Raw genomic sequence first — 23,337 nt, 5'->3', positions numbered from 1 at the left:
GAACTTGAACTGTAGCCTGGATAAAGCTTGTATACAGTACCAATCAAAAGTTTGGAAACGCCTCTAATTCAGTGGTTTTTCATTATTTTAAAATTTTCTGAATTGTAGATTAATACTAAAGTCATCAACATTATGAAGAAATATATATGGAATTATTTGGTAAACAAAAAATTGTTAATCAAACCAGAATATGTTTTATATTTTAGATTCTTCAAAGTAGGCACCTTTTGCTTAGATGACAGCTTTGCACGTCTTGGCATTTTCTCAGTCAGCTTTACGAGGTAGTCACCTGGAATGGCTTTCAGTTTACAGCTGTGCCTTGTCAAGAGTTAATTTCTTGAATTTCTTGACCTCTTAATGTGTTTGAGACCATCAGTTGTGTTGTGAAGAGGTAGAGTTGGTATACAGTGAATGGCCCTATTTGAGTACTGTTCTAATCCATATTATGCCAAGAACTACTCAACTAATTAAAGAAAAACGACAGTCCATCATTACTTTAAGAAATGAAGGTCAGTCAGTCCAAAAAAGTTTGGGATGAGTTGGACCGCAGAGTGAAGGCAAAGCAGCCAACGAGTGCTCAGCACCTCTGGGAACTCCTTCAAGACTGTTGGAAAACCATTTCGAGTGATGACCTCATGAAGCTGACTGAGAGAAAGTCAAGAGTGTGCAAAGCTGTAATCAAAGCAAAAGGTGCCTACTTTGAAGAATCTAAAATCTAAAACATATTTTGGTTTGATTAACATTTTAAAGTTTACTAAATGATTCCTTACGTGGTGCTGCATAGTCTGGATGACTTCAGTATTAATTTACAATGTAGGGGAAAAAAATAAAAAAATAAAAACATTGAATTTGAAGGTGTTTCCAAACTTTTAACTGGTACTGTATAAGTTGGGTTGTTGTTCAGGCTTTTTGGACTTGTACCATTTTTATTGTTAGAACTTTGACTTTGTACAGTACATTGGATTGGCAGAACATTGAATTACATTCGATCAGAATCGGCATTCAATATTGGTAAGTTACACCCCCCCCCCCGTAAAGCCATTAGAATGCCTCATGTTATAAACATTTCAAAAAGCTGTTTCAAAACCAGGTTCCATAATACAAGCAATGGCCAGCAAATCAGCCATTTTGTCTGGACTCTGAATAGTAATGGATGTAATAGTAATGAATAGTAATGTAATTGACTTTGTATGTATTCATTTAGTCTTTGCACTTTGGTCCAATTAGTGTGCTATGAAAAAAGGAGTATGAATAGCCATTAGAAATGACAAAGCCAGCCTCATATGTTTATACACCTCCTTTTTCAAAATGCTGTCTTAAAACCAGTTTCCAAAAGCAATGGATGGCCAGCAAATCTGCAATGATGTCTGGACCATTATCAAGTCAAGCCAAGTGTGTGTGTGTGTGTGTGTGTTTGAATTTATCTCAATTTAAAACCAAACTTGGGATAACTTGAAATAAAATTTACTTTGTATTTTAGTTTTTGCATTTTGGTCCAATTAGTGTGCTATGAAAAAAGAAGAATAAATAGCCATTAGAAATGGCAAAGCCATTAGAAAGCCTCATGTTTATAAACCTCATATTTCAAAAAACTGTCCCAAAAATCCAACCAGCAAATCAAAACAAAAGCTTTCTGGATGGTTCTCAGAGCAACCAAAAAACAACCAAGAATAACGTTGGCTGATGGTAACAGTGCAACTACAGGCTAACGTTTCAGTTGGGTGGTTCCCTAAACGTTCAAGGAACGTTAGTCTTTGTTAGGTTCTTTGCATAACAAAAGGGAATGTTCTTTAAACGTTAGGTTTTGGTTCTAACCTAACCTTTAGAGAACCAAATGCTAACGTTCTCCTTACGTTCTCTGTTACTTTTACAAAAAGTTATAACTTTTTGTAAAATCTATAATTGTTCCATCAAATGTGTATTTATAATAATAATGGCTGTTTTTTGTGGTCTATCAGATATATTCCATTCAGCTACTCATCTTCGACTCGTTCAGTATGATGCTAGCTGAATGGAATATATCTGATATACCACTCAACGCCAGCCAATATTATTGAAATATGTCACTCAGAGCCGTGATACATTTCATATGAAAAATGCGAGTTTTTCAACACAAGAAGGTAAACTACATATCTTCAAGCTAATATCTGATGTTCTTATTATATCGATACATTCACAAACAAAAAGTCCCCAAATTTATTAAAATAATTCACTGATTTCCTCATGAGTGAGTGAGGATATTGGAAAATACGTTCCTCAGTGTCCCGGATGTAGTTCTGTATACTATACAGTCATATTTAAATTATATTATTTCTTTCTCAAATGTGTGCAGCTAAGAACCTCTCCTATTCCTGATCTGTTTAGTAGCCAGTGATTGTCAGGAGATGATGAGCAGAACCTGGATGATGATTTGTCCTTTCAGTCTGCTGAAACCTCAAAATTCTGGAACATGCCAAACCCACATGTTTATGTCTCTCAAACTGTCATGGCACACACGGTGTTATAATGTGCACAGGAAATGAAATGAGTATCATTTTGTCAGGCTTTTTAAAAATGACCTGATTAGACATTGTTTCCACTTGGACCTCATGACATAAAAGTACACTTTGTACTTACACTTTTGTATGATTGGCACACTGCACAAACTTTCTTCCTCATGGTTTACACACTGTCATTTTACTCTACTTCAAGCTGTAGCTTCCCTATTCAACTAAATGTCACATTTGTCAGTACACACTTAGGTCCTATACATGAACCTTACAAGATCCCTTTTTAAGAGCGTATTTGTGGAGGGTTTTTTTTTTTCTGCGTGCACACACTCAATACACAGGTTTTTATGGTTCAGAGGGACAATATCCAGATTAGATCAATGACTCCGAAGCAGAGGTGGAATGCCAGAGGAACGCAGCACTTCTTAAGAAATAAACTTGCAAAAGCACTGGAGCTATAAAAACAAATGTCATGTTTCAGCACATCTTATCATACTCACTGGGCTGTAAAATGCACATGATTTAGTGGGACAGAATAAAGACTCGAACATGACCTTGGGTGGAAACCAACACTGCAGTCCCAATTACTAAGCAAGACCCCTGTGCATGGTGAGGATGCCCTCTAGTGGCTAACACTGATCACATCATGCTCACATTCTTTACTGTGGAACAGACTCCAAATAGTCTTTTATACCACGTTGCTGCTGAATTCTTAAATCTGATTGGTCAGGAAGTGTAATCCAAATCACAGCTTTATATTAATGCACTCATCTGAATAGTCAAGACTAATTCAAAGGAACTTGTAGACTCTCTATAGTCAGATTCTGCCACAAGTCTTAAGGATAAACTGTGGGAGGTTCCCCACCCCCGGTGAAGGAATGGCTGTTTATAGCTGCTATAACCGAAGTGATAACGGGAACTAAATTGCCTCTTGGATGATCTGCAACACTAAATGCAAACGTAAGTGGTTAAAAAGCATGTTGTGCCATTCAATAAAATATAATAGTATTTGTATTTCACTTCAGATCGGTTGGGAAAGAAAGAAAATTCATTTTGGGGTGGTAACACATCACACCCCACCACCCAAAATTCATGCATTATTCCATATTTAGCACACTTTTGATCAAGAAACATCTCCTGGTCCTGCTTCAGTAATGTGCAACTATATCCTTTATTCATATTACACAATACAGCAAAATTACTTGTGCAAACAAAACCCAGAGGACAACCACACATTTTAATGACTGATCTGCTTTTTATCATGAACAGTACCTGAGAGGGTACAGTGAAATGAAGTGCAAGTGTTTCACAGACCTACCAATAGATAGAGGCTTGAAATGACGTGCAATATACAGTACAAAACAGTAACAAAACCCTACACCTCATGTTGAAAAGAAACCATATAAAATGCTAAACAAACATCTAAATAATTCCAAACTTTATAGCAGACTAAAGGAGCTGCAGAATCCCCTTTATGTTCTGGAAACTGACAAAGAAATTAAACACAAAATAAAGCTGGAAAAGCAGTTTGTTTAATATAATCAGATTAATCCCCAATAAACACAATGCACTTGTAACATTGCAGGACATTTCAAACAAAAGGAAACGCAGATTCACTGAATAAAGTGTACGATTTGTGCATTAGTAACCCGTCTGTTTCCAAGCATACAAACACCACCTCCAAACCAAAGACATGAAATAATCAGCAATAACAGTCACGTAAGCTTAGATTAACCAACATGCACGTTACTCATTTCCATTATTCTTCATCTCCACCACGATGGTACTGACACACTGTGCTCGTTAGAACTACATGGCAGCAATGACTACTTCAACAAAATATCTCTTCGGAGAAAAATAAATAATACCAATGCACTATTTGTATTTCATCTGCCATTACTTTATTGAATCAAAAATTCACTCCTGCCTTCACAGCGCCTACGCTCGAACAAACTCATCAGGATCAGAAACAAAAACTCTCCTGATAAACATGGGACACCTACCTACTGAAAAGCAACTTAACCGCAACATATGCACAATTAGTATGGTATACGGCCCATGCAGTTACGCACAGTCAGCAGTCATGGTATGGCCTTGTTTAATATTTGTAGCATGTGGTTAGACAGGACATTGGCCACTAGTGCATCTTGGTCCATGTTGGAAAAGAGCATTTGACTCTCGCTGTACAACTTCAGCCCGATTTGAACAGGAGGATGGCCACCTGGCCCAGGTAGAAGTAGATGAAGTGCTTCGTCTCATGGGTGACATAGCTGCCAAAGTTTCTTCCGACAATGCAGTGCCATGTTGGGTTGTACTTCTTGTCAAACTCCTGCAATGGAGAGAAATAACTAAGCTTCAGTAACAAGCTTGGACATTGTCCTTTTAGTCACTCAAGTGTTTACCTGCCCCTCAAAACACCGCTCAGGTCATAATGCATTTTGGGGCTTTCTGAGACCGAGATATACAGAGCACACAATGAAGAATCTCATTAGAAACACAATGAAGTCATATGAGCAAGTTAATTTTAATTAACATTTCATACAAGTGGAGTCACCGAGAACCTGATACCCATGTTGGAGATCAGGTGGTTTTGAAGACCAGGATTGGGAAACGGGGGAGGAACAGTTCAAATGGCTGCTGTGATTCAAGTTACCTTTTTGATGTATGCTGCGATGTCCTTCTCGATGTTGTACTTCTCCATGGCCTGCGTTGCACAGTCAACTGCATCCTGCTGCATGTCCTCAGACATGTCAGCATTCTTGATCACCGCTTTCCTGTCAGTCATAATGCTTGAAGGGGGGGAATATTATATATCATACATTATACGCATACATATCCCCCCCATACACACACACACCAAGAAGAGACCAAAGGTCAGTCAGATTGGTTGTTCCATGGCCATGGTTTAAGTCCTACTCCAATCACTGCTCTCCGTGGCTGCATTAGTTGAGGTGTGGCTGTTTGTACAATTCTCACATAACTGCTTTGTGTCTCGTCAGCTCCTGTAACTGTATTGTCGGATTATATTCCGGCTCACTCTGGATAACTTGACACTAAATGCACTTACATTTATTAAGTGATCCAGGGAAAGAAAAAAAACCCAACCCTCTGCCTACTGTTTGCTTTAACAGAGAGGCCTTTCACTGCTGTTCTCTTAACGCCAGGAACTCTCAACCCACTCCAAGGATGTGTTTTGTTCGGGTAATTCTGGGACACCTGAGAAGTTGAAGTGAGACTAAAGTAGGCTAAATGCTTAATGGATAGTTCAGTTCTTTAACAGCACACACACACACACAAAGTCCAAGCAGCCTCAGAGGAGCAATAATGAGCCACATTATCAGGAATGTACAGTGAATTAAAAGCCCAGACTTGGCTGAGGACTCTGTGCTGAATAGCCAGTGCACTACAGAGGGTGGAGAAGGCGGAGTTACTCCACACCCAGTGTAGAAGGATAAAGGAGCCATTTGAGGTGGAGAGCTTAATCATTATGGGCTGCGTTCCTGAAGGATGGAGGACATGGAGGTGACAGATCTGACCAAGCTTTCAGGGGAAAAAAAAAAGTGTGAAATCTAACGCTGGTGTTGGATCCTAACCCCTCCTGGCTGTCAGGTGGTGGTAATGGCCTACTCCTCCGCACGCGCATGTCTAATCACACACTGCTCCTTCTCCACATCAGTGCAATAATAAACCGCCGACCTGCGCGCGCGCGCTCACTCGCACCGGAAATTAGCCGGTTAAACCGCGAGACTCACCTTCAGTCGATGATGTGCCGAGAGCAAGGAAGAAAAAACAGCAGCAGCAATAATAATAATAATAATAAATATTCAGAGCAGCCCGAGTTTCGGAGGCGTGTATGATGTGTTTTTCCGCGTCCGGTCAGGAGCTCCGGGACCGAGCCGCAGGAACTCAGCACACACCGGGAGAGAGAGGAGGGAGAGTGCGCGCGCTGCCCGGTTCCTCTACTCTCCACCGCGCGCGCGCTGCTTCCCATTGGCTGCAGCTCTCCGCCTCCGCCGTATGGTGCGCGCGCGTTTTCCTCTCGCGCCGCTCTGCCTGCATCTTATTTCAACCCACAATGCACCTCCACAGACCCGGAAACACGGCAGCCCCGCCCCCACCCCACGAGGAGGGAAATCAAATCTCACCTCACCCCCTCAAGGCCAAAGCATCCAGCCCGTTTGTTCTTCATTGAATGTGAGAGAATACCTTTGATCTTTTTAAACTGATTCATTTCTGATGTGTGATATTTAAAGATTTTTTTTTTTTAAGACTACCATTCCACAGTCATCTCATATCATCTCTAGCCGCTTTATCCTGTTCTACAGGGTCGCAGGTTGACTACACCCTGGACAAGTCGCCGGGTCATCACAGGGCTGACACAGACAACCACTCACACTCATTCACACCTACGGTCAATTTTCACTACGTTCAGACTGCAACCTGAAACGACCCATATCCGATTTGTTGTGAAATCCGAATTTTTTGTTAGGCCGTTCACATTACCAATTATATGAGACTTGTATGCAATCTCCAATATGAACGGAAAACGACCCAAAAGTGTCCCGCATGCGCAAATTGACGCGTAATAAGCACATCTACGTAATACGTAAACAAACAAAAAAAAAAAGCGCACTCAAGTTTGCAAGTAAAGCATGGAGATGAGGCGAGACCTGGCGATGTGGTTTTTGTGGCAGCGGTGGAACTCGCACAATAAATCTGGTTATGTGGGCAGCAGACTAGTGACGTTTGTCTCTTGTTGATGACGTGTAGGTCGCATGAATGCGACCTGTCCGGTCAGACTGCAGTCGCATGTGAAAATAACGGATATGCATCGGAATTAGGACCACATATCCAAGCGGCCTGGGTCACGTGAAAAAATCGGATCTGTGTCGTTCAGATTGTCAATAACAAATCGGATACAGGTCGCATATGGGCAAAAAAATAGGATATGGGTCGTTTCAGGGTGCAGTCTGAACATAGTCTTAAGGCCTCTGCATGCTCTTGCGACAAGGCTTTCGCAGACAGTTGTAATTTATCATTGAGCGGGGAGTAATAGGCGTGCGCGGTTATTCACCGCTACAACGCAAGGGGGTGTGAAGTCACGAAATCGCTAGGAGTAGTTGGTGGGTGTGGTTAGTGGAGTGTTTATCCTCCGGTTACTTATAATGACTAGAACTGGAGTCGTATAGATGTACGTACTTCCTCGATCAACCGCTCTTCGTGCTGCTCCATCTTCACTCGTGTTTTTAAAAATGGCGGTAGTGAAAACAAACCAAACCGGGAAAGTAGGGAAGCGGAAGTGCGTGTACAGCGGATGTAGAGTGGACCAATCAGAGCCCTCTTGTCTGCGAGGCTTCTGCGGTGGTCACAATTTTTGGGAGGTGCGCGCAGAGTGTCTGCGAAGGTGGGGGGGCTACGCAGACGCTATCTGCGACACCGTCTGCGAGGACTGCGTTGTCAGCATAAATTGGCCTTTAGAGTCACCAGTTAACCTAACCTGCATGTCTTTGGACTGTGGGGGAAACCGGAGCACCAGGAGGAAACCCACGCGGACACGGGGAGAACATGCAAACTCTGCACAGAAAGGCCCTCGCCGGCCACGGGGCTCGAACCCGGACCTTCTTGCTGTGAGGCGACAGCGCTAACCACGACTCCACCGTGCCGCCCCATTCCACAGTCATGTCAATTAAATAAAAAAAAAATAAATAAAATAAATCACTTATTATGCATCAACACTGTTTATTATTTATTGATGCAACTGTTCACTAAATAAAAAAAACCACATGAAATGCTAAAGATGTAAAAGCATCTACTACCTGTCCATCACAGGATAACGGACAATCTAAAATTACACGAGGATCACCCCTTCCCTCAATTTACCAGCTCGCTCCTGTTGACTCCATCCCACATGACTGCAGCATCTCGTCCTCAGTGTGTCTGAGTGAAAAGACCAATGTGGAGAAAGAGTCCAAACACAATTTACATTTGGAGGGGACTTGATATATCCTGGAGGAATTGATCCTCTTCCATTTATCCAGCACTCCCTATCCTATCTTCATTACGATCTGATCCCAATGAGTCGGCATCCACTGAGCCTCTCCTCCATCCCAAACCTTTAAATACCAGCAAAACCAAGAAGAGGTGAGAGTTAGAAACACTTCCACTCAATCCGGTCTATAATGCATATATACACATAATATATAAATGATAAATTGTATTTATTGAGATACCCATGCCCCTTACACACCAAACACGCCACGGCCTTAAAGTGAACGTCTACCTTGATTTATCAACCTGGCAAATGAAATCAGATGTAAAAGTACAGAACAGCATGAAACATTCAGTGAACACTATACACACATCTGACAGCATTAAGCTCAAACGTGTAAATCTCTACTGTGTTCTTCTCAGAGGAAGCACGATATCCCTCTGATTTGCTGGTAAAGAAAAACAATCAAGACCTGAATAGTTCTATATTTAAACCTGTAACTGAAATGATTCATCAATTCTTTATTACAAAAGTATCAGTTCATCCTTCTGTTCAAGCGACTACAGGAAGACAAAAGGGTCAAACTCATGAGTGTGGGCTCACGTGAGAGACAGGAGATGGCATTTACAAAAATATTTGGAGGCATTGAACAATTGTTTGTTTGGTCAATGAGAGTTCCATCTTGTATTCAATAAAGAAGTGTGAAGGAAGTAAACGTAGTCCTTTAAAAAGCGTTGTTAAAAACCAGATGGGTGTTGATGGTTAAGAAATGGGGTGGAGGACAGGAGGTATGGGGCATTCAGTAAAACAAAACAAGTGTCATCATCAGGAAGGCACAAGGGGGGGAAAAACTAAAACTAAGATTTCAAAAAGGAGGGGGGAGGGGCATAAAAACCAAGAGACTGAACAGCTTCACCAAAAACAGGGGAAGGGAAACTCAAACCCAAAGCACCACAGGATTACGAGCGAGAGCGAGAGCGGCTGTGCCGAGGGGAGTACTGTGGGGAGCTTCGGCCACGGCGTGGCGTGTAGCTGCGGCTACGCTCGTTGCTGCGGCTGCGACTTCTGCTGCGACTGCGGCTCCGGGACCTTGATCTCCCGTAACTCGGACTGCGTGGACCATCCACTTTCACACGGATATACGCGGTTTCCCCCTGATGGGCAAAAACATAAGAAAACTTTGCTCTGAGCAACAGAACAGACTTCATAATAAAATACTTACCAATTATTTAGCATACCCTCAACACATACTGTATTATAACAGACTTTAAACAGCTTCATCTTGGTGTCAGTGTGCACAAGACTAATGCTCACTCCAGCCTGTTTCTAAAGGAATTATGAAGAATCCTGTTCACTGCAACTAATTTTTGACTAACTAGACCCTTTCCCACAGTGTATTTGTTTTTGTACCGGTCCAGGACAGCTTCAAATACACTTATTTCCATTAACCCCCCTCAAAGACATTTTTTTCTTCTTTTTTAAACAGCGACACACCCATTTCATTTATGATGCCCTTCTTTGTCCCATGATCTGACCACCAGATACTGCGTCAGTAATGTACAATAAGTCCATCCAATCAACAGGAGAACTCTGATACATTAATACTTTTGCATCATTGCATTGTGAAGCTCTGATAAAATAACGAAACCAACTGAAATATGGATCATCCCAGATTTGCCTACCTTACAGAAAAAAAACACACGATATGGCAAGAACACCCAAAAGTCTAAACTATAATCTTAAACCTACCTCATGTGACCGGAATTTAGTGTTATCCAGTTTTCGAACAGCGTAGGTCATGTCTTCTTTGCGCACAAACTCCACTACACCGGTCCCATCTCGGAAAACGTCGGCATAACATACATCACCTGCTTCACGCATGTGATCCTTCAGATCTTGCCAACTGCCACTTGGTGGTAAACCTACATGAAACAAATCAATATGCTTATTTTGCAATGTGCATGACATGGTACAGGTGCTCTCCATCTGCCAGAGCATAATTAATGATATTAGAAAGGGACTTGGAATACTGAACCTGCAGACACCCAACTGAACTCAGAGCAGCTTCATCAGCCAAAAATCAGTTCTGAGAGCTGAGAAGTCTTGACTTCACCCTACATGCTGGGGTGTTTAACAATTGTGCACCTTATCAACAGTTTACTGAAGTAAACGCATGCTCAAGACTGACCTGAAACAATGACTCTGTATTCAGATCTCCTGGATGGAGGTCCGTATCGGCCTCTGGGAGCGCCGCCGCCGCCACCACCGCCGCCACCAAAGCCTCCTCTCCCCATCCCACGTCCACTTCTGGGAAACTCCACTCGAAGCCGATAGCCGTCATAGTCATAACCATCCCGAGCATATACCGCATCCTCAGCATCCCTGAAGGGGGGGAAAAAAACAAACACATGACCCTCATTTCTGGACCTTTAGGTTACAGTGTATTTTCAAACAAACAGGTTCTCATATCATACACATGGGTGTGCGTCTCCTCCCCAAAAAAAAAGAAAAAAAAAAGTGCGGGCGCATGTGTTTGAGATAAATTTTAAGAACGCCTCAGACAAAAGAAGGGCGTATTGAAATAATTCTCATGGCTACAACATGATCATTTACAGGCACACATTCAAAGTGCAATTACATGCATAACAGATGGGGAGGGAAAGAGAGAGAGAGAAAACTATCCAAGTGTGTTTACAAAAAAAAAAAAAATCATGTAGAGGATACGTAAAGCTGCATTCTGCTAGTGTTATTGTTAATTTCTCCCCATGCATGGAGACTTTTGGGACGCCCTGTCGCTCTCTCAGACAGACAGACCCAAAGATCTCCATATACTGGGGGAGAGGGATTAAAACTAAGTAAAGCTACAATCTGCTTGTTATCTTCTACACGACTGCCTTTTTTGGTAAACACTCTCTCAGAGAGAAGTGTAAATGAAGAGGCAGACAGCACTAGTTTCCAGTTGATGTTGCTCTCACTTCACCAGCAGTCTCAGCCCATTATCTAACACACAATGTGCAGCTTATCCGGCTAACTCACACAACAATTTTGCAAACGTTTCTATCGCCTGGGAAACATTTTCCTAAATACTCCAAAAATGTACTTGAAGACGGAAAAACTTCCAGTAGGAAATCACTCAGACCAGGTTACCCATAGACATATAAACAGAGACGCCGCCTTCTGCATAGAATCATACGTCATCCTCGCCGCCATATTGGATGTGGCAAAGTGGAGATTCTTCAACTGTCTCTAGTATAGCGTCTAGACAGTAGCCGAGAATAAAGATGCCTCATTCATGTGCTGCGTTTAACTGTACCAACAGGTTTACCGTCCAAACGAGATCACATGGGATTACCTTTCACAGGCGAGACTGGAAAAATACTTTTCATTGTATTTGGTCATTATAACGTAATTTTACGAACAGATTTTTCTGACTTTGTGGCTAATATGAAGTCTCGCGCATAATAGCCGCTCGGTGAAACCTGTCTCCAAACAACGAAGTATTTCCTTCGTAACTACGCTGATTGTTAGTTGCTTAGCTAACTTTTCACATACTATGTAGGTTTCCCAAAAATAAAGAGATGAAAAAGCAGTGGGAGACAGCTGGGTTTTCTGCTACTCCGTCATCCACGCTCTGCAGTGAACACTTCAGAACGGAGGATTTTGACAGAACAGGTCAGACAGTCAGGATCAGAGAGGGAGCTGTTCCTTCAGTCTGCAGTTTCCCAGCTCATCTCCACCGGGTAGGTGTAGAGTTATAAGCAGTGAGAATTAGATAATACAGTGCCACACTACGATTAACGTTTTTAACCTTTCTGAATGTGAAGGAATCAGTGATATATTTTGTTTTGGTATGACGTTAGAACCTGGCCGAACTCAGTTTGGCGGTCATTCAGCTCACTTTATTCAACGAGAGTAGGTCTGTGTGGTGACTCAATAAATAAAACAGTACATTTTTATTTTCATTCACTATTTCCAGTTTTTCCACTATTTCCATCATTTATCATTAGGCTTGGCACGGTTATGGGAAAAAAACCGAACCGTACGATACGCCTGTTGCGGTGCAATACGCGTATAAACCGCGGTACCCCTATTTAAGACGTTCGCCAAAAAAAAAGCCGAATGCCCGTATGAAACCACGTGGTTCTCTTTCGTGCGACAGCGGAGCCATACGTTTCAAAACACTGCACTTTAATTTCAAGTGAAAAAATACATCCTCACTCTCAGGGATTAGAAGAGTTTTTGATTCGGTTTTTGTATATAGGTGGTTGGTTGGTCGCCACATAAAAGTTTAAGTTTTAACACACACATCTGTTCAAAAGTAAGCTTTAAGAACTCATTTTTATTTCTTCCAATTATGAAAACTCTGTATGTGACAAAAGACACCTGGTTCCTCTAGATGCCACAACATGGCAGCAAACACTCCTGACACTTTGTATAAATACTGTAGTAAATAAAAAAGCTGTTGAAATCATCCATGTCTTCCCTCTTGCTGTTTCAAAATACTACCTGGCTTTTCATCAGAGATTGTTCATAAAATGTGCTTATGTCAACTCAAACTCAGTTTGTGCATGATTATTTCATTGTAACTATAATTTTAACCTCTCTTAAATGCTGTATCCTAAACTATGTTTACTTAAGGTAAATAGTAGGCTATATGCCCAAATACAGAGTACTTAAGATTAAAAAAAAAAAAAAACGCAATACGTACCGAACCGCAGACCTCAAACCGCAATACGTACCGAACCGCGACTTTTGTGAACCGTGCCACCCCTATTTATCATATTCAGTCTTGTAGGTTAGTTATTGTGGCCTCAGGTTTTGGTAGTTTGCTACGGTATGCTGACTGATTAGCTTACCTGAGCTATCTGTCGCTAGTTTGCAGTGTACAGGGTATTTTGCACACTATTTATAACCATCACATTAAAAGTTATATATGTTTTGATGCCTGTTTGTTTCCCAAATATATACGTGTGTGTGTTAATGGGTGAATAAACGGCATCGAGTTAAATATTATTGTAGAAAGGGGCTTTATGAAGTTCAGTCCATTTACTTGCATTGGTTTACGGGGAAGATTTGCCACATCCAATATGGCGGACACTCTGACGTATCCCTCCGCCGCCATCTTAAACCGCGTGACGTAATCAACAGCCGCCGACGGCCTGCAGGCTACAACACAATAACAAACTGCCCACATACAGCACAAAACGTTGCACATATAATTTATAAACCACCATAATAATTAGTAAAAACCACCGAGAAAACTTCGTAATTTCCAACTCGCCTAGTTAACGATAAGCGAGTGATATAACAGACACGACGGTCGCAGGAGAGCTAAGCTAAGCTAAGCTCTCTCACTGACCTGGGGTCCTCGAACTCGACAAAGGCGAAGGGAGGGCCACCGCGCCGGTTTTTCAGATCGATATCTCTGATCGCTCCGTATTTGTAAAACACGTCCTCGACGTCTTTAGTGCGGATATCCGGGGGGAGATTTCCCACATAAATCCGGCAGTCGTTGCTCCCAGCAGGGCCTCGGATCACTCCAGACATGACCGAAAGAAGCGTGCTGGAAATGAACACACACTACAGTCAACCAAAGCCGAATGAATGACTTAACATCCGCACAGAGCACACAGGAGCCGAGCCGAGCGGAGCCGAGCGCCAGTGCAGTCACTCCGCACACCTGCACACTTCACCGCGCGGGAAAACAATAAGCGCGTGGCGCCTTCACTTCCTCTCCAGGAACCGCGCTGAGTGGCGCGAACGGATCCCGGAAACTCGCGGAGCATCAGTCGTCACATCCGGCTACATCCGCGAGACCAGATAGTTCCCTAACATAATCGCTTGTGTGTATTTGCAGTAAACACTAATACAGTGATAAATAAACAGATGTTTTTTATGAGTGACTCGGTACCGCACTGCACTGCGAGTTCCTTTACCTCAGCGCTCCGGGCAGAAACTCCAACAGCACATGCTCTGTGACGTCACTCAGGCCCTGAAGAGCGGGTCTGAAACTCAAACACAGGGTTGCCAGTCCCCCCAGGATTCCGCGGGCCTTTTTTGTAAAATGTCTGATGTTGCGGGGGATTTTCCAAAAAATTGCGATGAAAGTTGCGGTGTTTTTCAGGTTTTTGTTGCGATTACATTGCGGGAGGAAGTGAAAGTTGCGAGAAATTGTTGCGATTTTCTCTTTTTGTGATTAAAATTGAGTGATATGTTAAATATTAAGTTATTACTGAAAAACTATTGATGAAAAAAAACAAAGACACTGAGAAATGGTCCTATAAACAACTTTGCCAATATAAAAGATTACCAGGACTACAGAAATGCAGAAAAATAGGCTTTACTTATCCAAATGCACCTGTTGGTTCAAAAGTTAAAGTGCAGAGAACCTCACAGCACAACATGAAGTTACCTTAAAATATAATATAAATGCCTCAGCTTTCATGTAAGAAAAAAAACTATTAATACTAGTACTGTGTGCAGGCAGTCTCTCCTGAAGACTAAATTAAACAATAATTATAAACTAATAAAATAAATGGTGGGCGGCTCGGTGGTGTAGTGGTTAGCGCTGTCGCCTCACAGCAAGAAGGTCTGGGTTCGAACCCCGTGGCCGGCAAGGGCCTTTCTGTGTGGAGTTTGCATGTTCTCCCCGTGTCCGTGTGGGTTTCCTCTGGGTGCTCCGGTTTCCCCCACAGTCCAAAGACATGCAGGTTAGGTTAACTGGTGACTCTAAATTGACCGTAGGTGTGAGTGTGAATGGTTGTCTGTGTCTATGTGTCAGCCCTGTGATGACCTGGCGACTTGTCCAGGGTGTACCCCGCCTTTCGCCCGTAGTCAGCTGGGATAGGCTCCAGCTTGCCTGCGACCCTGTAGAACAGGATAAAGCGGCTAGAGATAATGAGATGAGATGAGAAAATAAATGGCTCAGGCTTCATAGAAGAAAAAAACCTATTAATACTAGTACTGTGTGCAGGCAGTCTCTCCTGAAGACTAAATTAAACAATAATTATAAACTAATAAAATAAATGGCTCAGGCTTCATAGAAGAAAAAAAAACAATTTGAACAGAACCTCACAGTATGATGCTGAAGCTGCCTAAACAATGGAAAATAAAATACCATTTTGGCAAAAACGTTGGCATCCATTAATTTCTTGTATTAAGTAAAAAAAAAAATGTAAAAATAATTGCATCACCGCCCTGAATTCATGGGGATTGGTTGAATTTGCGGTGAAGTTGCAAATCGCAACATCGTGAAATCCTGGAGGGTCTGGGTTATATATAATAAATTTGTTGATCATTTTAGGAAAATACCATATTCATAAGGCCAAGTTTAGTTGTTTAAAACCTTCATTTATAGCCTTCGAAAAGGAAACTGAATAGTATATAAAAATAATCTCTGACTCCAAAAACAAGACAGCTGCTCAAACTTTTAATTTGTGCTCATTATTTAATGTCTTTATTTGAAAACTCCCCCGGCTCTTGGTTTGTTGTTTGTGTGTGTATTAATAACTGTATTTGTACTTTGTTGCTGTTATTTTCAATAAAGATTATTTTTTAAAAAAAGTTTGAAGCTCAAATTGTTGGGTTTCAGTCACGTGACTTTTCTTAGCGGAAAGTTTTACCGGAAGTGAAATAGCTGGTGGTCTAAACGGCTGCTGTAGTGCAAACAACTAGTGATAAGTTATCAGAGGACGCTCGTAATCTAGAAGCCGCTGCTGGCTTTAGATATATTCAGGAGATTGCTGTGTGCAATGGAATCGACCCCTACAGTCTGGGAAAGAAGGATTTGTCTTACGATCTCGAAAGCTACCCTTCAGTCGAGTTCCCCGACATCTCCAACTATCTGTTGCAGATGTCCTTCTACACCGCAAAACAGATGAAAGCGTCGAAGAGTATGGAGGCTTACAACTGTTTTATACATGGATGGATAAAGGACCTCGGGATCAAGTCGCTGCCCAATGAATCCTGTATCGTTTTTATCCATGTAAGTATGGGGTTTTTTAAAAAAAAAAAGTTTTTCGTTCACGTCTTTACAACGAAGCACTGCAAGCGCTCCCTTTGATTTCCCTGAGAGGTTCAAAAGCCACCTTTCTCCACGTCTTTTTGTGAAATCTTGTGTTCGTTCACCCTTTTTATTAGTTCATGGGGAACCCTGAAGAAACTTTTATCAGTTTCATGGTTTTATCAATTCGAACAACCTAAAACAATGCAAGCGTAAGGCATTTTTCACACGAGCAATGCACCTTCTCCGCACAAACGCTTTGTCAGATGAGCTTTGGAAGACCACCAGCTAAAGTTTTGAATAACTAATGAGGCGGATGTGATGTCACGTCAAACCCAGCAATAAGGAGGTTATGGGTGTTGCCATTTTGGCAGCGCCTGACTCCGCCTAACTTCCGGCTAGTCCATAAATGGAGAAAGGGGCAGGGATAGTGAAGGCTGGCTGCTGGCATAGTACGGCTAGAACACGCCTATTAACCTCAAAGCTAACAAGCTAGCTATTCAAGCCGTTTCATAAGATACAGACCATAACCTAAACGGCTGGTTTACAACATAATAATAATCTGGGTGTGTAACCATCCAATACCATATTTGATCAAGGAGTGTCATCTTTTCAATCTTAATAACTTTAATAAAAGCAGCATTAGAGATAATATTTTCTCTCGATAGCTTAGATAACTAGCGCTAGCTTGGTTAATAGCTAGTTTGCTAGGACTGGCTGAGGTCGATATCAGCTCTTATCAGAAGGTCAGATGGTCAGTCTATGGTGGTCACATAGCACAGTTTATTTGATATGAAACAATTGGCCAAACCGGTGATTTAGTTAAGAGTAGTGTCTCTTGCTGATTGATTGACTGTTGCTATGTGAATCTTCATGCTGAATGGATATTATTTTGATAACAAAAACTCAAAAATGTAAGTTTTTTTTTAGTCACCCAAGTTGTTAAATTGTCAGTCTGAGCCTAATTTACTGAAGGGGGACCCCGATAAACTTCATCGGCAGCGACTACATCAAAATATTGAAAGGTAAGTGCAATCTAATAAAGCCAATTGAAGTAACTTACAGGTGTAATCGTGTGTAAAGGTTGTGTTTGCATGGAAAAGCTGTGAAACAAAAATAGTCAAGGCTCCATAAATTATTTACATAAATCCATCACCTGTGGTGAATTTGGCTTGAGTTCTGACGTAATGTAAGCTAGCAGCTAACAAGATGTCACAAACCCAGCTGTCACTCAAATTGGCCCCGCCCCTAATTATGCATAAATGTATGGCTCAATATAATTTAAACTGTTGAATTATGTAAAAATTCACAGTACAATTCCAGAAGTTAAAAACATACATTAATTATTCTCTATAACCTTTCTAAGAATGGATATGAAAACACACAAGTGAGTGCCAAATCCAGTCACGTGACCTTTTCTGATCACAGTGTAATAGTGTAACAGTGTAAAAGGATTATTTCGTTTTGGCCTTAAAGGTAAAGAAAAAGGCTGAAATAGGGGAATATAAAGCTAATACTGTATCCTGATATTTTATTTGATATTGCCTGTGCTTTTCATTGTGAAGAATCTGAGCTATTGTGTAGCTCATGTATTTATGGCCTGTTTAGGGAAATAACGATGTTACTAGGTCACAGAATGAACATACTCATATACAACTGTAACGTTAATACAGTTAGTTGAGCCAGACACGTGCAATATTTTCAGAATTTATTATATATTATGCAGTATTTTCTGTTTTGTCACACAGACTGCCACAACACTCACCAAAAGTACACGGCTCACAGGTACTAAGTGTGAATAAACTTATTCCTATCCATTACACAGAGACATTTAAATCATGTTTCCATCAAGCACTGTAAAGCACAAGTTGTAAAGAGAAACCCAAATTGTGTTGGCTGAGTTACAAGATCACATTTATCCATATGGTATTCATAATCATTTATACGCTTTTCTAATCAGTGTTTGAGACGTTTAGTTAATTTCAACAGCTTTAATACTGATTTAGTTCAAACAGCTATGTACTGAACCTAAGATACACCTTGAAGTTGTGTGTGTGTGTGTGTGTGTGTGTGTGTGTGTGTGTGTGTGTGTGTATCAGAGGACAGTCATTTCTACAACACTGGCAGGGGAATTGGCTGTATTTGAGAAGATTTGGAATAATGATAGACAGTTGGTAATGATAGTATTTCAGTATGCATAGCTGGACAGATAATGCGAAAGACCAGTAGCTCCACTGCTGTCCCCTCCACCAGAATACTTCCCCTGGGATGCCAGACTGTTGATCTGAAAACAAGCACAAGGAAGATGTGAGGACTAGTTGGAAAGGAAGTCATGTATGTGTGTGCGCGCACACACACACACGCACACACACACACACACAGAGAGATACATGTGCATACAGTATATAATAAATCTGATGAATCATTTTCCAGGAGTAGCAGGGATTAATCAGTATTTACATGGTTACGTTGCAATGTTATCATTAAAACCTGATAATTTACGTGTCTTGTAATATTTATTGTTGAGTAAAAAGCTTTATAAACATATTTACTGGCTCTTCCATTAGGGTAAACCAGGGAGTACCAAGTTAATAAATCAGTCATTAGCTTGTGAGATTGGACTTTTGTCCTTGTTACTCTGTCACTCTGTTATTGAACAAAATGGTTTACAATTACCAGAAGTTATTTTTCTAAAATGTGCCCACAATTATTTCTGACATTTTACATAAAGTAATTTGGTACTTACTTGTACAAAATAAGATAAATGTTGTAATTTGACTTGAACCCACCTTGTAAAATGTAGTTTATCTGTCTCTATTTACCAATTGTATAATGTGTGGAAAAATTCCATATTGTACAGTTTATGATAAGACGGAATGTAAAAACGTGACAGGACGTGCCTCAGCACGTTTGATGAACTCCTCAGTGGCAGCACTCTGGTTTTCTTTCTGACCACGCCAGGTCTTCAGTGCTGAGGCCTGCAGCGCTCGACCAAAAGAAAAGGTCAGTGCCCAGGGCTTTACCAGTGGGCAGTTATTGATGGCATTTAAGTGGACCGAGGCCTCCTCTTCATTCTGACCTCCAGAGAGAAAAGTTATTCCTGGAAGCAGAAGTTTTTGAGTTTTATACACTTTTTTAAAAATCTCAGATAAAGACAATGTGAATCTAGACAAACATAAAAAATGTAAGTACAAGGTGCAGAATGTGGCAGAGGGCTCGAAACACACCGGTGCAGAAAGTTTAAAGTATATAATGTGACAAGGTGTAAGACAGGAGCAATGCACAGGATTACAGCTCAACCTGGGCAGAACAAGGATACAGGGGACATGTAATCATGACTGTCAGTGATGTAATCAACGTAACCAGTGACTGCAGGAGGCACAGTGCGGCGTAAAGCAGTGACAGTCGCCATGGCAACTTCATCGGCACTGTATTTGGTGGGGCAGCCATGTCCAGGGGTCACCATGTTGGGCTTGAGCAGGGTGCCTTCCAGATACACATGATGATCAAACATGGCCTTGTACACTGCTGCTAAAACCTGGAGCACACACATAGAGCTTTTAGACTGGCTTTAACATGAAATTATCTTCAATTTCATATGGGATGGCAGCATTAACCCTCTCTACACTAACCCTCTCTGTAACAAACTGACAGCGCTTGAGGTCATGATCTCCATCAGGTAGGATCTCAGGTTCCACTATGGGTACAATCCCATGCTGGATGAAAAAAAAAACCCAAAGAAACAATAATTTAGTCACATTTAACTAATAGGAAAATGCCACTGTGATTTTTTTTAAATCAGTTTCGTACTGTACCTGCTGGCAGATAGTAGCATAGCGTGCAAGGACATTAGCATTTTCTGTGATGCACAGCGAAGATGGGGCCGTGTCACTGATCTTCATTACACAGCGCCACTTGGCGAAATCGGCTCCATCTTTCTTGTACTGAGCGCATCTCTCAGACAGACCATCCAGCCCTGAAAGAAGCACCAATGTAGAGCTTTAGTCACAGAGTTAAGGGTGAAACAATCCAATGACCTGCAGAACCAAGCCAAAACTATCGAACAGTAAGCAGTTATTTCGACAATGATCTACAAAAGTGCTTAGTTCACCTTGTGTAGTAGTTTCTCCATTAGTTCCCGGCAGGGGAACTACTCCTTTGTCAACCTTGGGGGAAAAAATTAAAATGATAAAAAAAATTGAGCTCTTTTTATCTATAGTATTGAATATTTGAAGACTGATGAATGTTCCTCAATCTCGCTTGTGTTACAAATCCACAAACTCACCAGCATTGTTTAGTAGCCACACACTCGTTCAATTAAACAAAAAGTTCTGACCTCTAATAGCACAGCACATACCTTGATGCCAATAGTGATCCCTTTGTCTTTGATCATTTTAACAAAAGGAATACCATCATCAGAAGTCTGGTAGAGGGTTTCGTGGAAAAAAATGACTCCGCCGATGCAGTTGTCAATGCGCTCGTCTGCGCTAAAGAGGACTTGACGGTACAGGCGACGATTCTCCTCTGTGTTCTCCACTCCTATCTGATTCAGACGCTTCCCCATGCTGCCTGTTGGTTAAACAATTCACACAGAGTGAAGTAGGATCACAAAAATGTTATGAATAAAGCACTCTGAGAGGAACATTCTGGCTTATAACATTCTCGAATCTGACTGTTGATTCATTTTCTATTAAGTAGGTCTGAAAGACGGGCGATTCAGGTTTAGATGAACACAATATGTTTCTTTTTCATTCAGTCATTCTTCAGTAACTGATTGATTTATCCAGGTCACGATCACAGTGGAGTCAGAACCTGTCCCGGGAATATTGGGCGGGAATTCACCCTGGATGGGACGCCAGTCCATTACAGGGCACTCACTGTTTCTGTAGTTTGACCATCAACATGGACTTGGATTTTGTAATTTTATGGAGAGTCTTCAGTGTCAGTGGCTTGTAAGTTTTCTGTAACAGCAGAGTCTTCAGGACTGAGGGCTTTGCAGTGTCTGACTTGTCAGTAACATGACAAGCTGCATTTTTTTGTCTTATTAACATCAAGAGAGAGAAAAACTAGAGGCTGTTGAAGTGAAGGAACGACTGTTTATAGCTGCTATAATATAAGTGACAACAGGAACTAACATGTTTGTGGACATTCCAGAATATTAAATGCAACTAAAACTGATTAAAAAAAGATGATGTGTTGCTTTTTAATGAATACAAACTGCAATCACTGGCAAACTGCTGTGGTATAAGTAAAATGAAACACTTCAGGAGATACTGTTGTAATCTGCACCACATCAGTCTGTTGTCAATTATTTTCCTATAACGCCAACAACACGTCCCGTCATGCTAGTAGACAGTTATACAAATTGACTGCCTGAATGGTTTAAGTACAGTTGTTGCACTAACCTACTGATTCATCAGCTGCTAGAATGCCTTTCCCAGGAGCCACGATGCGCAAAGCGATCTCATGCAGCTCCTTCTTCTGCTCTGTGGTGAGGGTCGGAAACTGGTGGGTCATCTTACAGAGGGATCACAACCTGACAACTGTAGGCTGGCTGTGTTTATGGAAATAAAGAAGCCAGCATTAAGACATTCTCCTGAATCTCACAGTTGTAAATGTTCCAGAGTATTAATTAAATCTTAAAAGGAGATACGTTATTGGCACAATAACTACTGCTAAATAACAGTAAAGGCATACTTCACAAAGAAACTCAGTTACTCACAGTGTCTGAGAAGAGATGCAGATTCTGTGGCTTGCTCCACAGATGTGATGAGGAATGAAATGAGAAGCTCTTTTTGTGACAGCAACATCGTCCCAGATCTTTATGGTGGCGTCCCAGAGGAGGCTGGAACCTGTTGGGTGGAGCCTACTATCATGACCTCATTAAGTGCTTTTGTAAAGGCCATGGAGGGCATGCCTCAACCTCTAACCTGCTTTAATTCAGTTCTGAGGTTCTGTTATTGTGATAATGTGGCAATAATAATAAGAAAGTGCTTAATTAATCACAACAATAAGTATAATGCTAAACATTACATTAGCAGATACTTTTATCCAGAGAGACGTACAACATACCCAGAGCAGTCTGGGGTTAGGTGCCTTGCTCAAGGGTACTTCAGCCATTCCTGCAGGTCCACGGAATCAAACCAGCAACCTCTTGGTCCCAAAGCTGCTTCTCTAACCTTTAGACCGTGGCTTCCCCAAACAGTAACATATAAAAGAGAACTGACAACAGCAGCAGGTAAATCCCAAAAAGTGAACTACATGACATCAATCCACGCAAGACCATGTTGCATTCCTTTAATAAGGTAACTCCGAGGTGTCCAGTTTTATCCCCAAAACTGGCTGCCGTGGCTGCAGGTTTTCATTTCAGACAAATTGGAGCCACAAGAGTCGTTGATTGAAGGCTAAGTTGATCTGATTAAACAGATGGAAAGGCGTGTGGCTCTTGTGTGGCTGGAATACAAACCTTTGCTCATAAAATCAGACACCCTTGGTCTAACTAGATTAAATTCACTACAAGTGAATTCAAAATTCTCTCGCTATGTAATTCCCAAAGCAACAATGACAAGTCCATGTGAGTTTTTTCAATAACTCCATGATCCAGTTTTCAAGGACAGCTGTTAGAGAACTAAGCTGATAAAAATCTCCATTGTGTTAATGTCTGCTGTGACGTGGCCCAAATTTAGCAGTGTTTCTCATTTAGGTAAATATTCAGGCTTGAGCGATCCACGTTTAGGGATCATAAAGAAGGTGTCGAGAGATTTTAGTTGGATAAAACATTTAACAATAGACACCGTCACAAAGCAGCTTTACGGAAATTTGGATATGGATTTAGATCCCTAATGAGTAAGCGAGAA

At 41.4% G+C, this 23,337-nt stretch overlaps 3 protein-coding genes across 5 annotated transcripts; all 3 read right to left on the bottom strand.

Moving 5' to 3' along the window:
* Positions 1-3,641: 3,641 nt before the first annotated feature.
* On the bottom strand, positions 3,642-8,454 carry dynll2a (dynein, light chain, LC8-type 2a). 2 transcript variants are annotated; one of them, XM_060943693.1, is made up of 3 exons: positions 8,370-8,454; positions 5,143-5,278; positions 3,642-4,818 (listed from the first exon to the last, which is right to left on the bottom strand). In XM_060943693.1, the coding sequence occupies exons 1-3, from the start codon at positions 8,408-8,410 to the stop codon at positions 4,681-4,683; spliced, it is 315 nt and encodes a 104-aa protein (XP_060799676.1). In that variant the 5' UTR covers positions 8,411-8,454; the 3' UTR covers positions 3,642-4,680. The 2 variants fall into 2 exon arrangements, with proteins under 2 accessions (XP_060799676.1, XP_060799677.1); XM_060943694.1 differs by lacking the exon at positions 8,370-8,454 and adding an exon at positions 6,242-8,106.
* Positions 8,455-8,690: 236 nt separating this feature from the next.
* Positions 8,691-14,248, bottom strand: srsf1a (serine and arginine rich splicing factor 1a). Of its 2 annotated transcripts, none has more exons than XM_060943691.1 (4): positions 13,838-14,248; positions 10,667-10,860; positions 10,228-10,400; positions 8,691-9,632 (listed from the first exon to the last, which is right to left on the bottom strand). In XM_060943691.1, exons 1-4 carry the CDS (start codon positions 14,023-14,025, stop codon positions 9,438-9,440), a joined length of 750 nt encoding a protein of 249 aa, XP_060799674.1. In that variant the 5' UTR covers positions 14,026-14,248; the 3' UTR covers positions 8,691-9,437. The 2 variants fall into 2 exon arrangements, with proteins under 2 accessions (XP_060799674.1, XP_060799675.1); XM_060943692.1 differs by lacking the exon at positions 13,838-14,248 and adding an exon at positions 13,533-13,831.
* Positions 14,249-18,245: 3,997 nt separating this feature from the next.
* aldoca (aldolase C, fructose-bisphosphate, a) lies at positions 18,246-22,271 on the bottom strand. Its single transcript, XM_060898015.1, has 9 exons — positions 22,203-22,271; positions 21,886-22,034; positions 20,838-21,049; positions 20,592-20,646; positions 20,296-20,456; positions 20,113-20,196; positions 19,844-20,018; positions 19,381-19,580; positions 18,246-18,764 (listed from the first exon to the last, which is right to left on the bottom strand). The coding sequence occupies exons 2-9, from the start codon at positions 21,995-21,997 to the stop codon at positions 18,669-18,671; spliced, it is 1,095 nt and encodes a 364-aa protein (XP_060753998.1). The 5' UTR covers positions 21,998-22,034; positions 22,203-22,271; the 3' UTR covers positions 18,246-18,668.
* Positions 22,272-23,337: the final 1,066 nt, after the last annotated feature.

This window comes from Neoarius graeffei, chromosome 17 (genome assembly GCF_027579695.1).
Source record: "Neoarius graeffei isolate fNeoGra1 chromosome 17, fNeoGra1.pri, whole genome shotgun sequence".
NCBI lineage: Eukaryota > Metazoa > Chordata > Actinopteri > Siluriformes > Ariidae > Neoarius > Neoarius graeffei.
This window is presented reverse-complemented; position numbering and strand designations above follow the sequence as displayed.

Bases quoted from the DNA above. Each gene is read 5' to 3' on its own strand.
- dynll2a (XM_060943693.1), bottom strand. From the start codon at position 8,410: ATGCTGCAGTCATGTGGGATGGAGTCAACAGGAGCGAGCTG. The intron at 5,279-8,369 runs GTAAATTGAGGG...CCCCCCTTCAAG, and splicing joins GAGTCAACAGGAGCGAGCTG to CATTATGACTGACAGGAAAG. The intron at 4,819-5,142 runs GTAACTTGAATC...TCTCCATTGCAG, and splicing joins TCGCAGCATACATCAAAAAG to GAGTTTGACAAGAAGTACAA.
- srsf1a (XM_060943691.1), bottom strand. From the start codon at position 14,025: ATGTCTGGAGTGATCCGAGGCCCTGCTGGGAGCAACGACTGCCGGATT. The intron at 10,401-10,666 runs GTCAGTCTTGAG...TGTTTCATGTAG, and splicing joins ATACAGAGTCATTGTTTCAG to GTTTACCACCAAGTGGCAGT. The intron at 9,633-10,227 runs GTAGGTTTAAGA...TTTGCCCATCAG, and splicing joins CTAAATTCCGGTCACATGAG to GGGGAAACCGCGTATATCCG.
- aldoca (XM_060898015.1), bottom strand. From the start codon at position 21,997: ATGACCCACCAGTTTCCGACCCTCACCACAGAGCAGAAGAAGGAGCTG. The intron at 21,050-21,885 runs GTTAGTGCAACA...TTTAACCAACAG, and splicing joins AGCAGCTGATGAATCAGTAG to GCAGCATGGGGAAGCGTCTG. The intron at 20,647-20,837 runs GTATGTGCTGTG...TTTTCCCCCAAG, and splicing joins GGATCACTATTGGCATCAAG to GTTGACAAAGGAGTAGTTCC.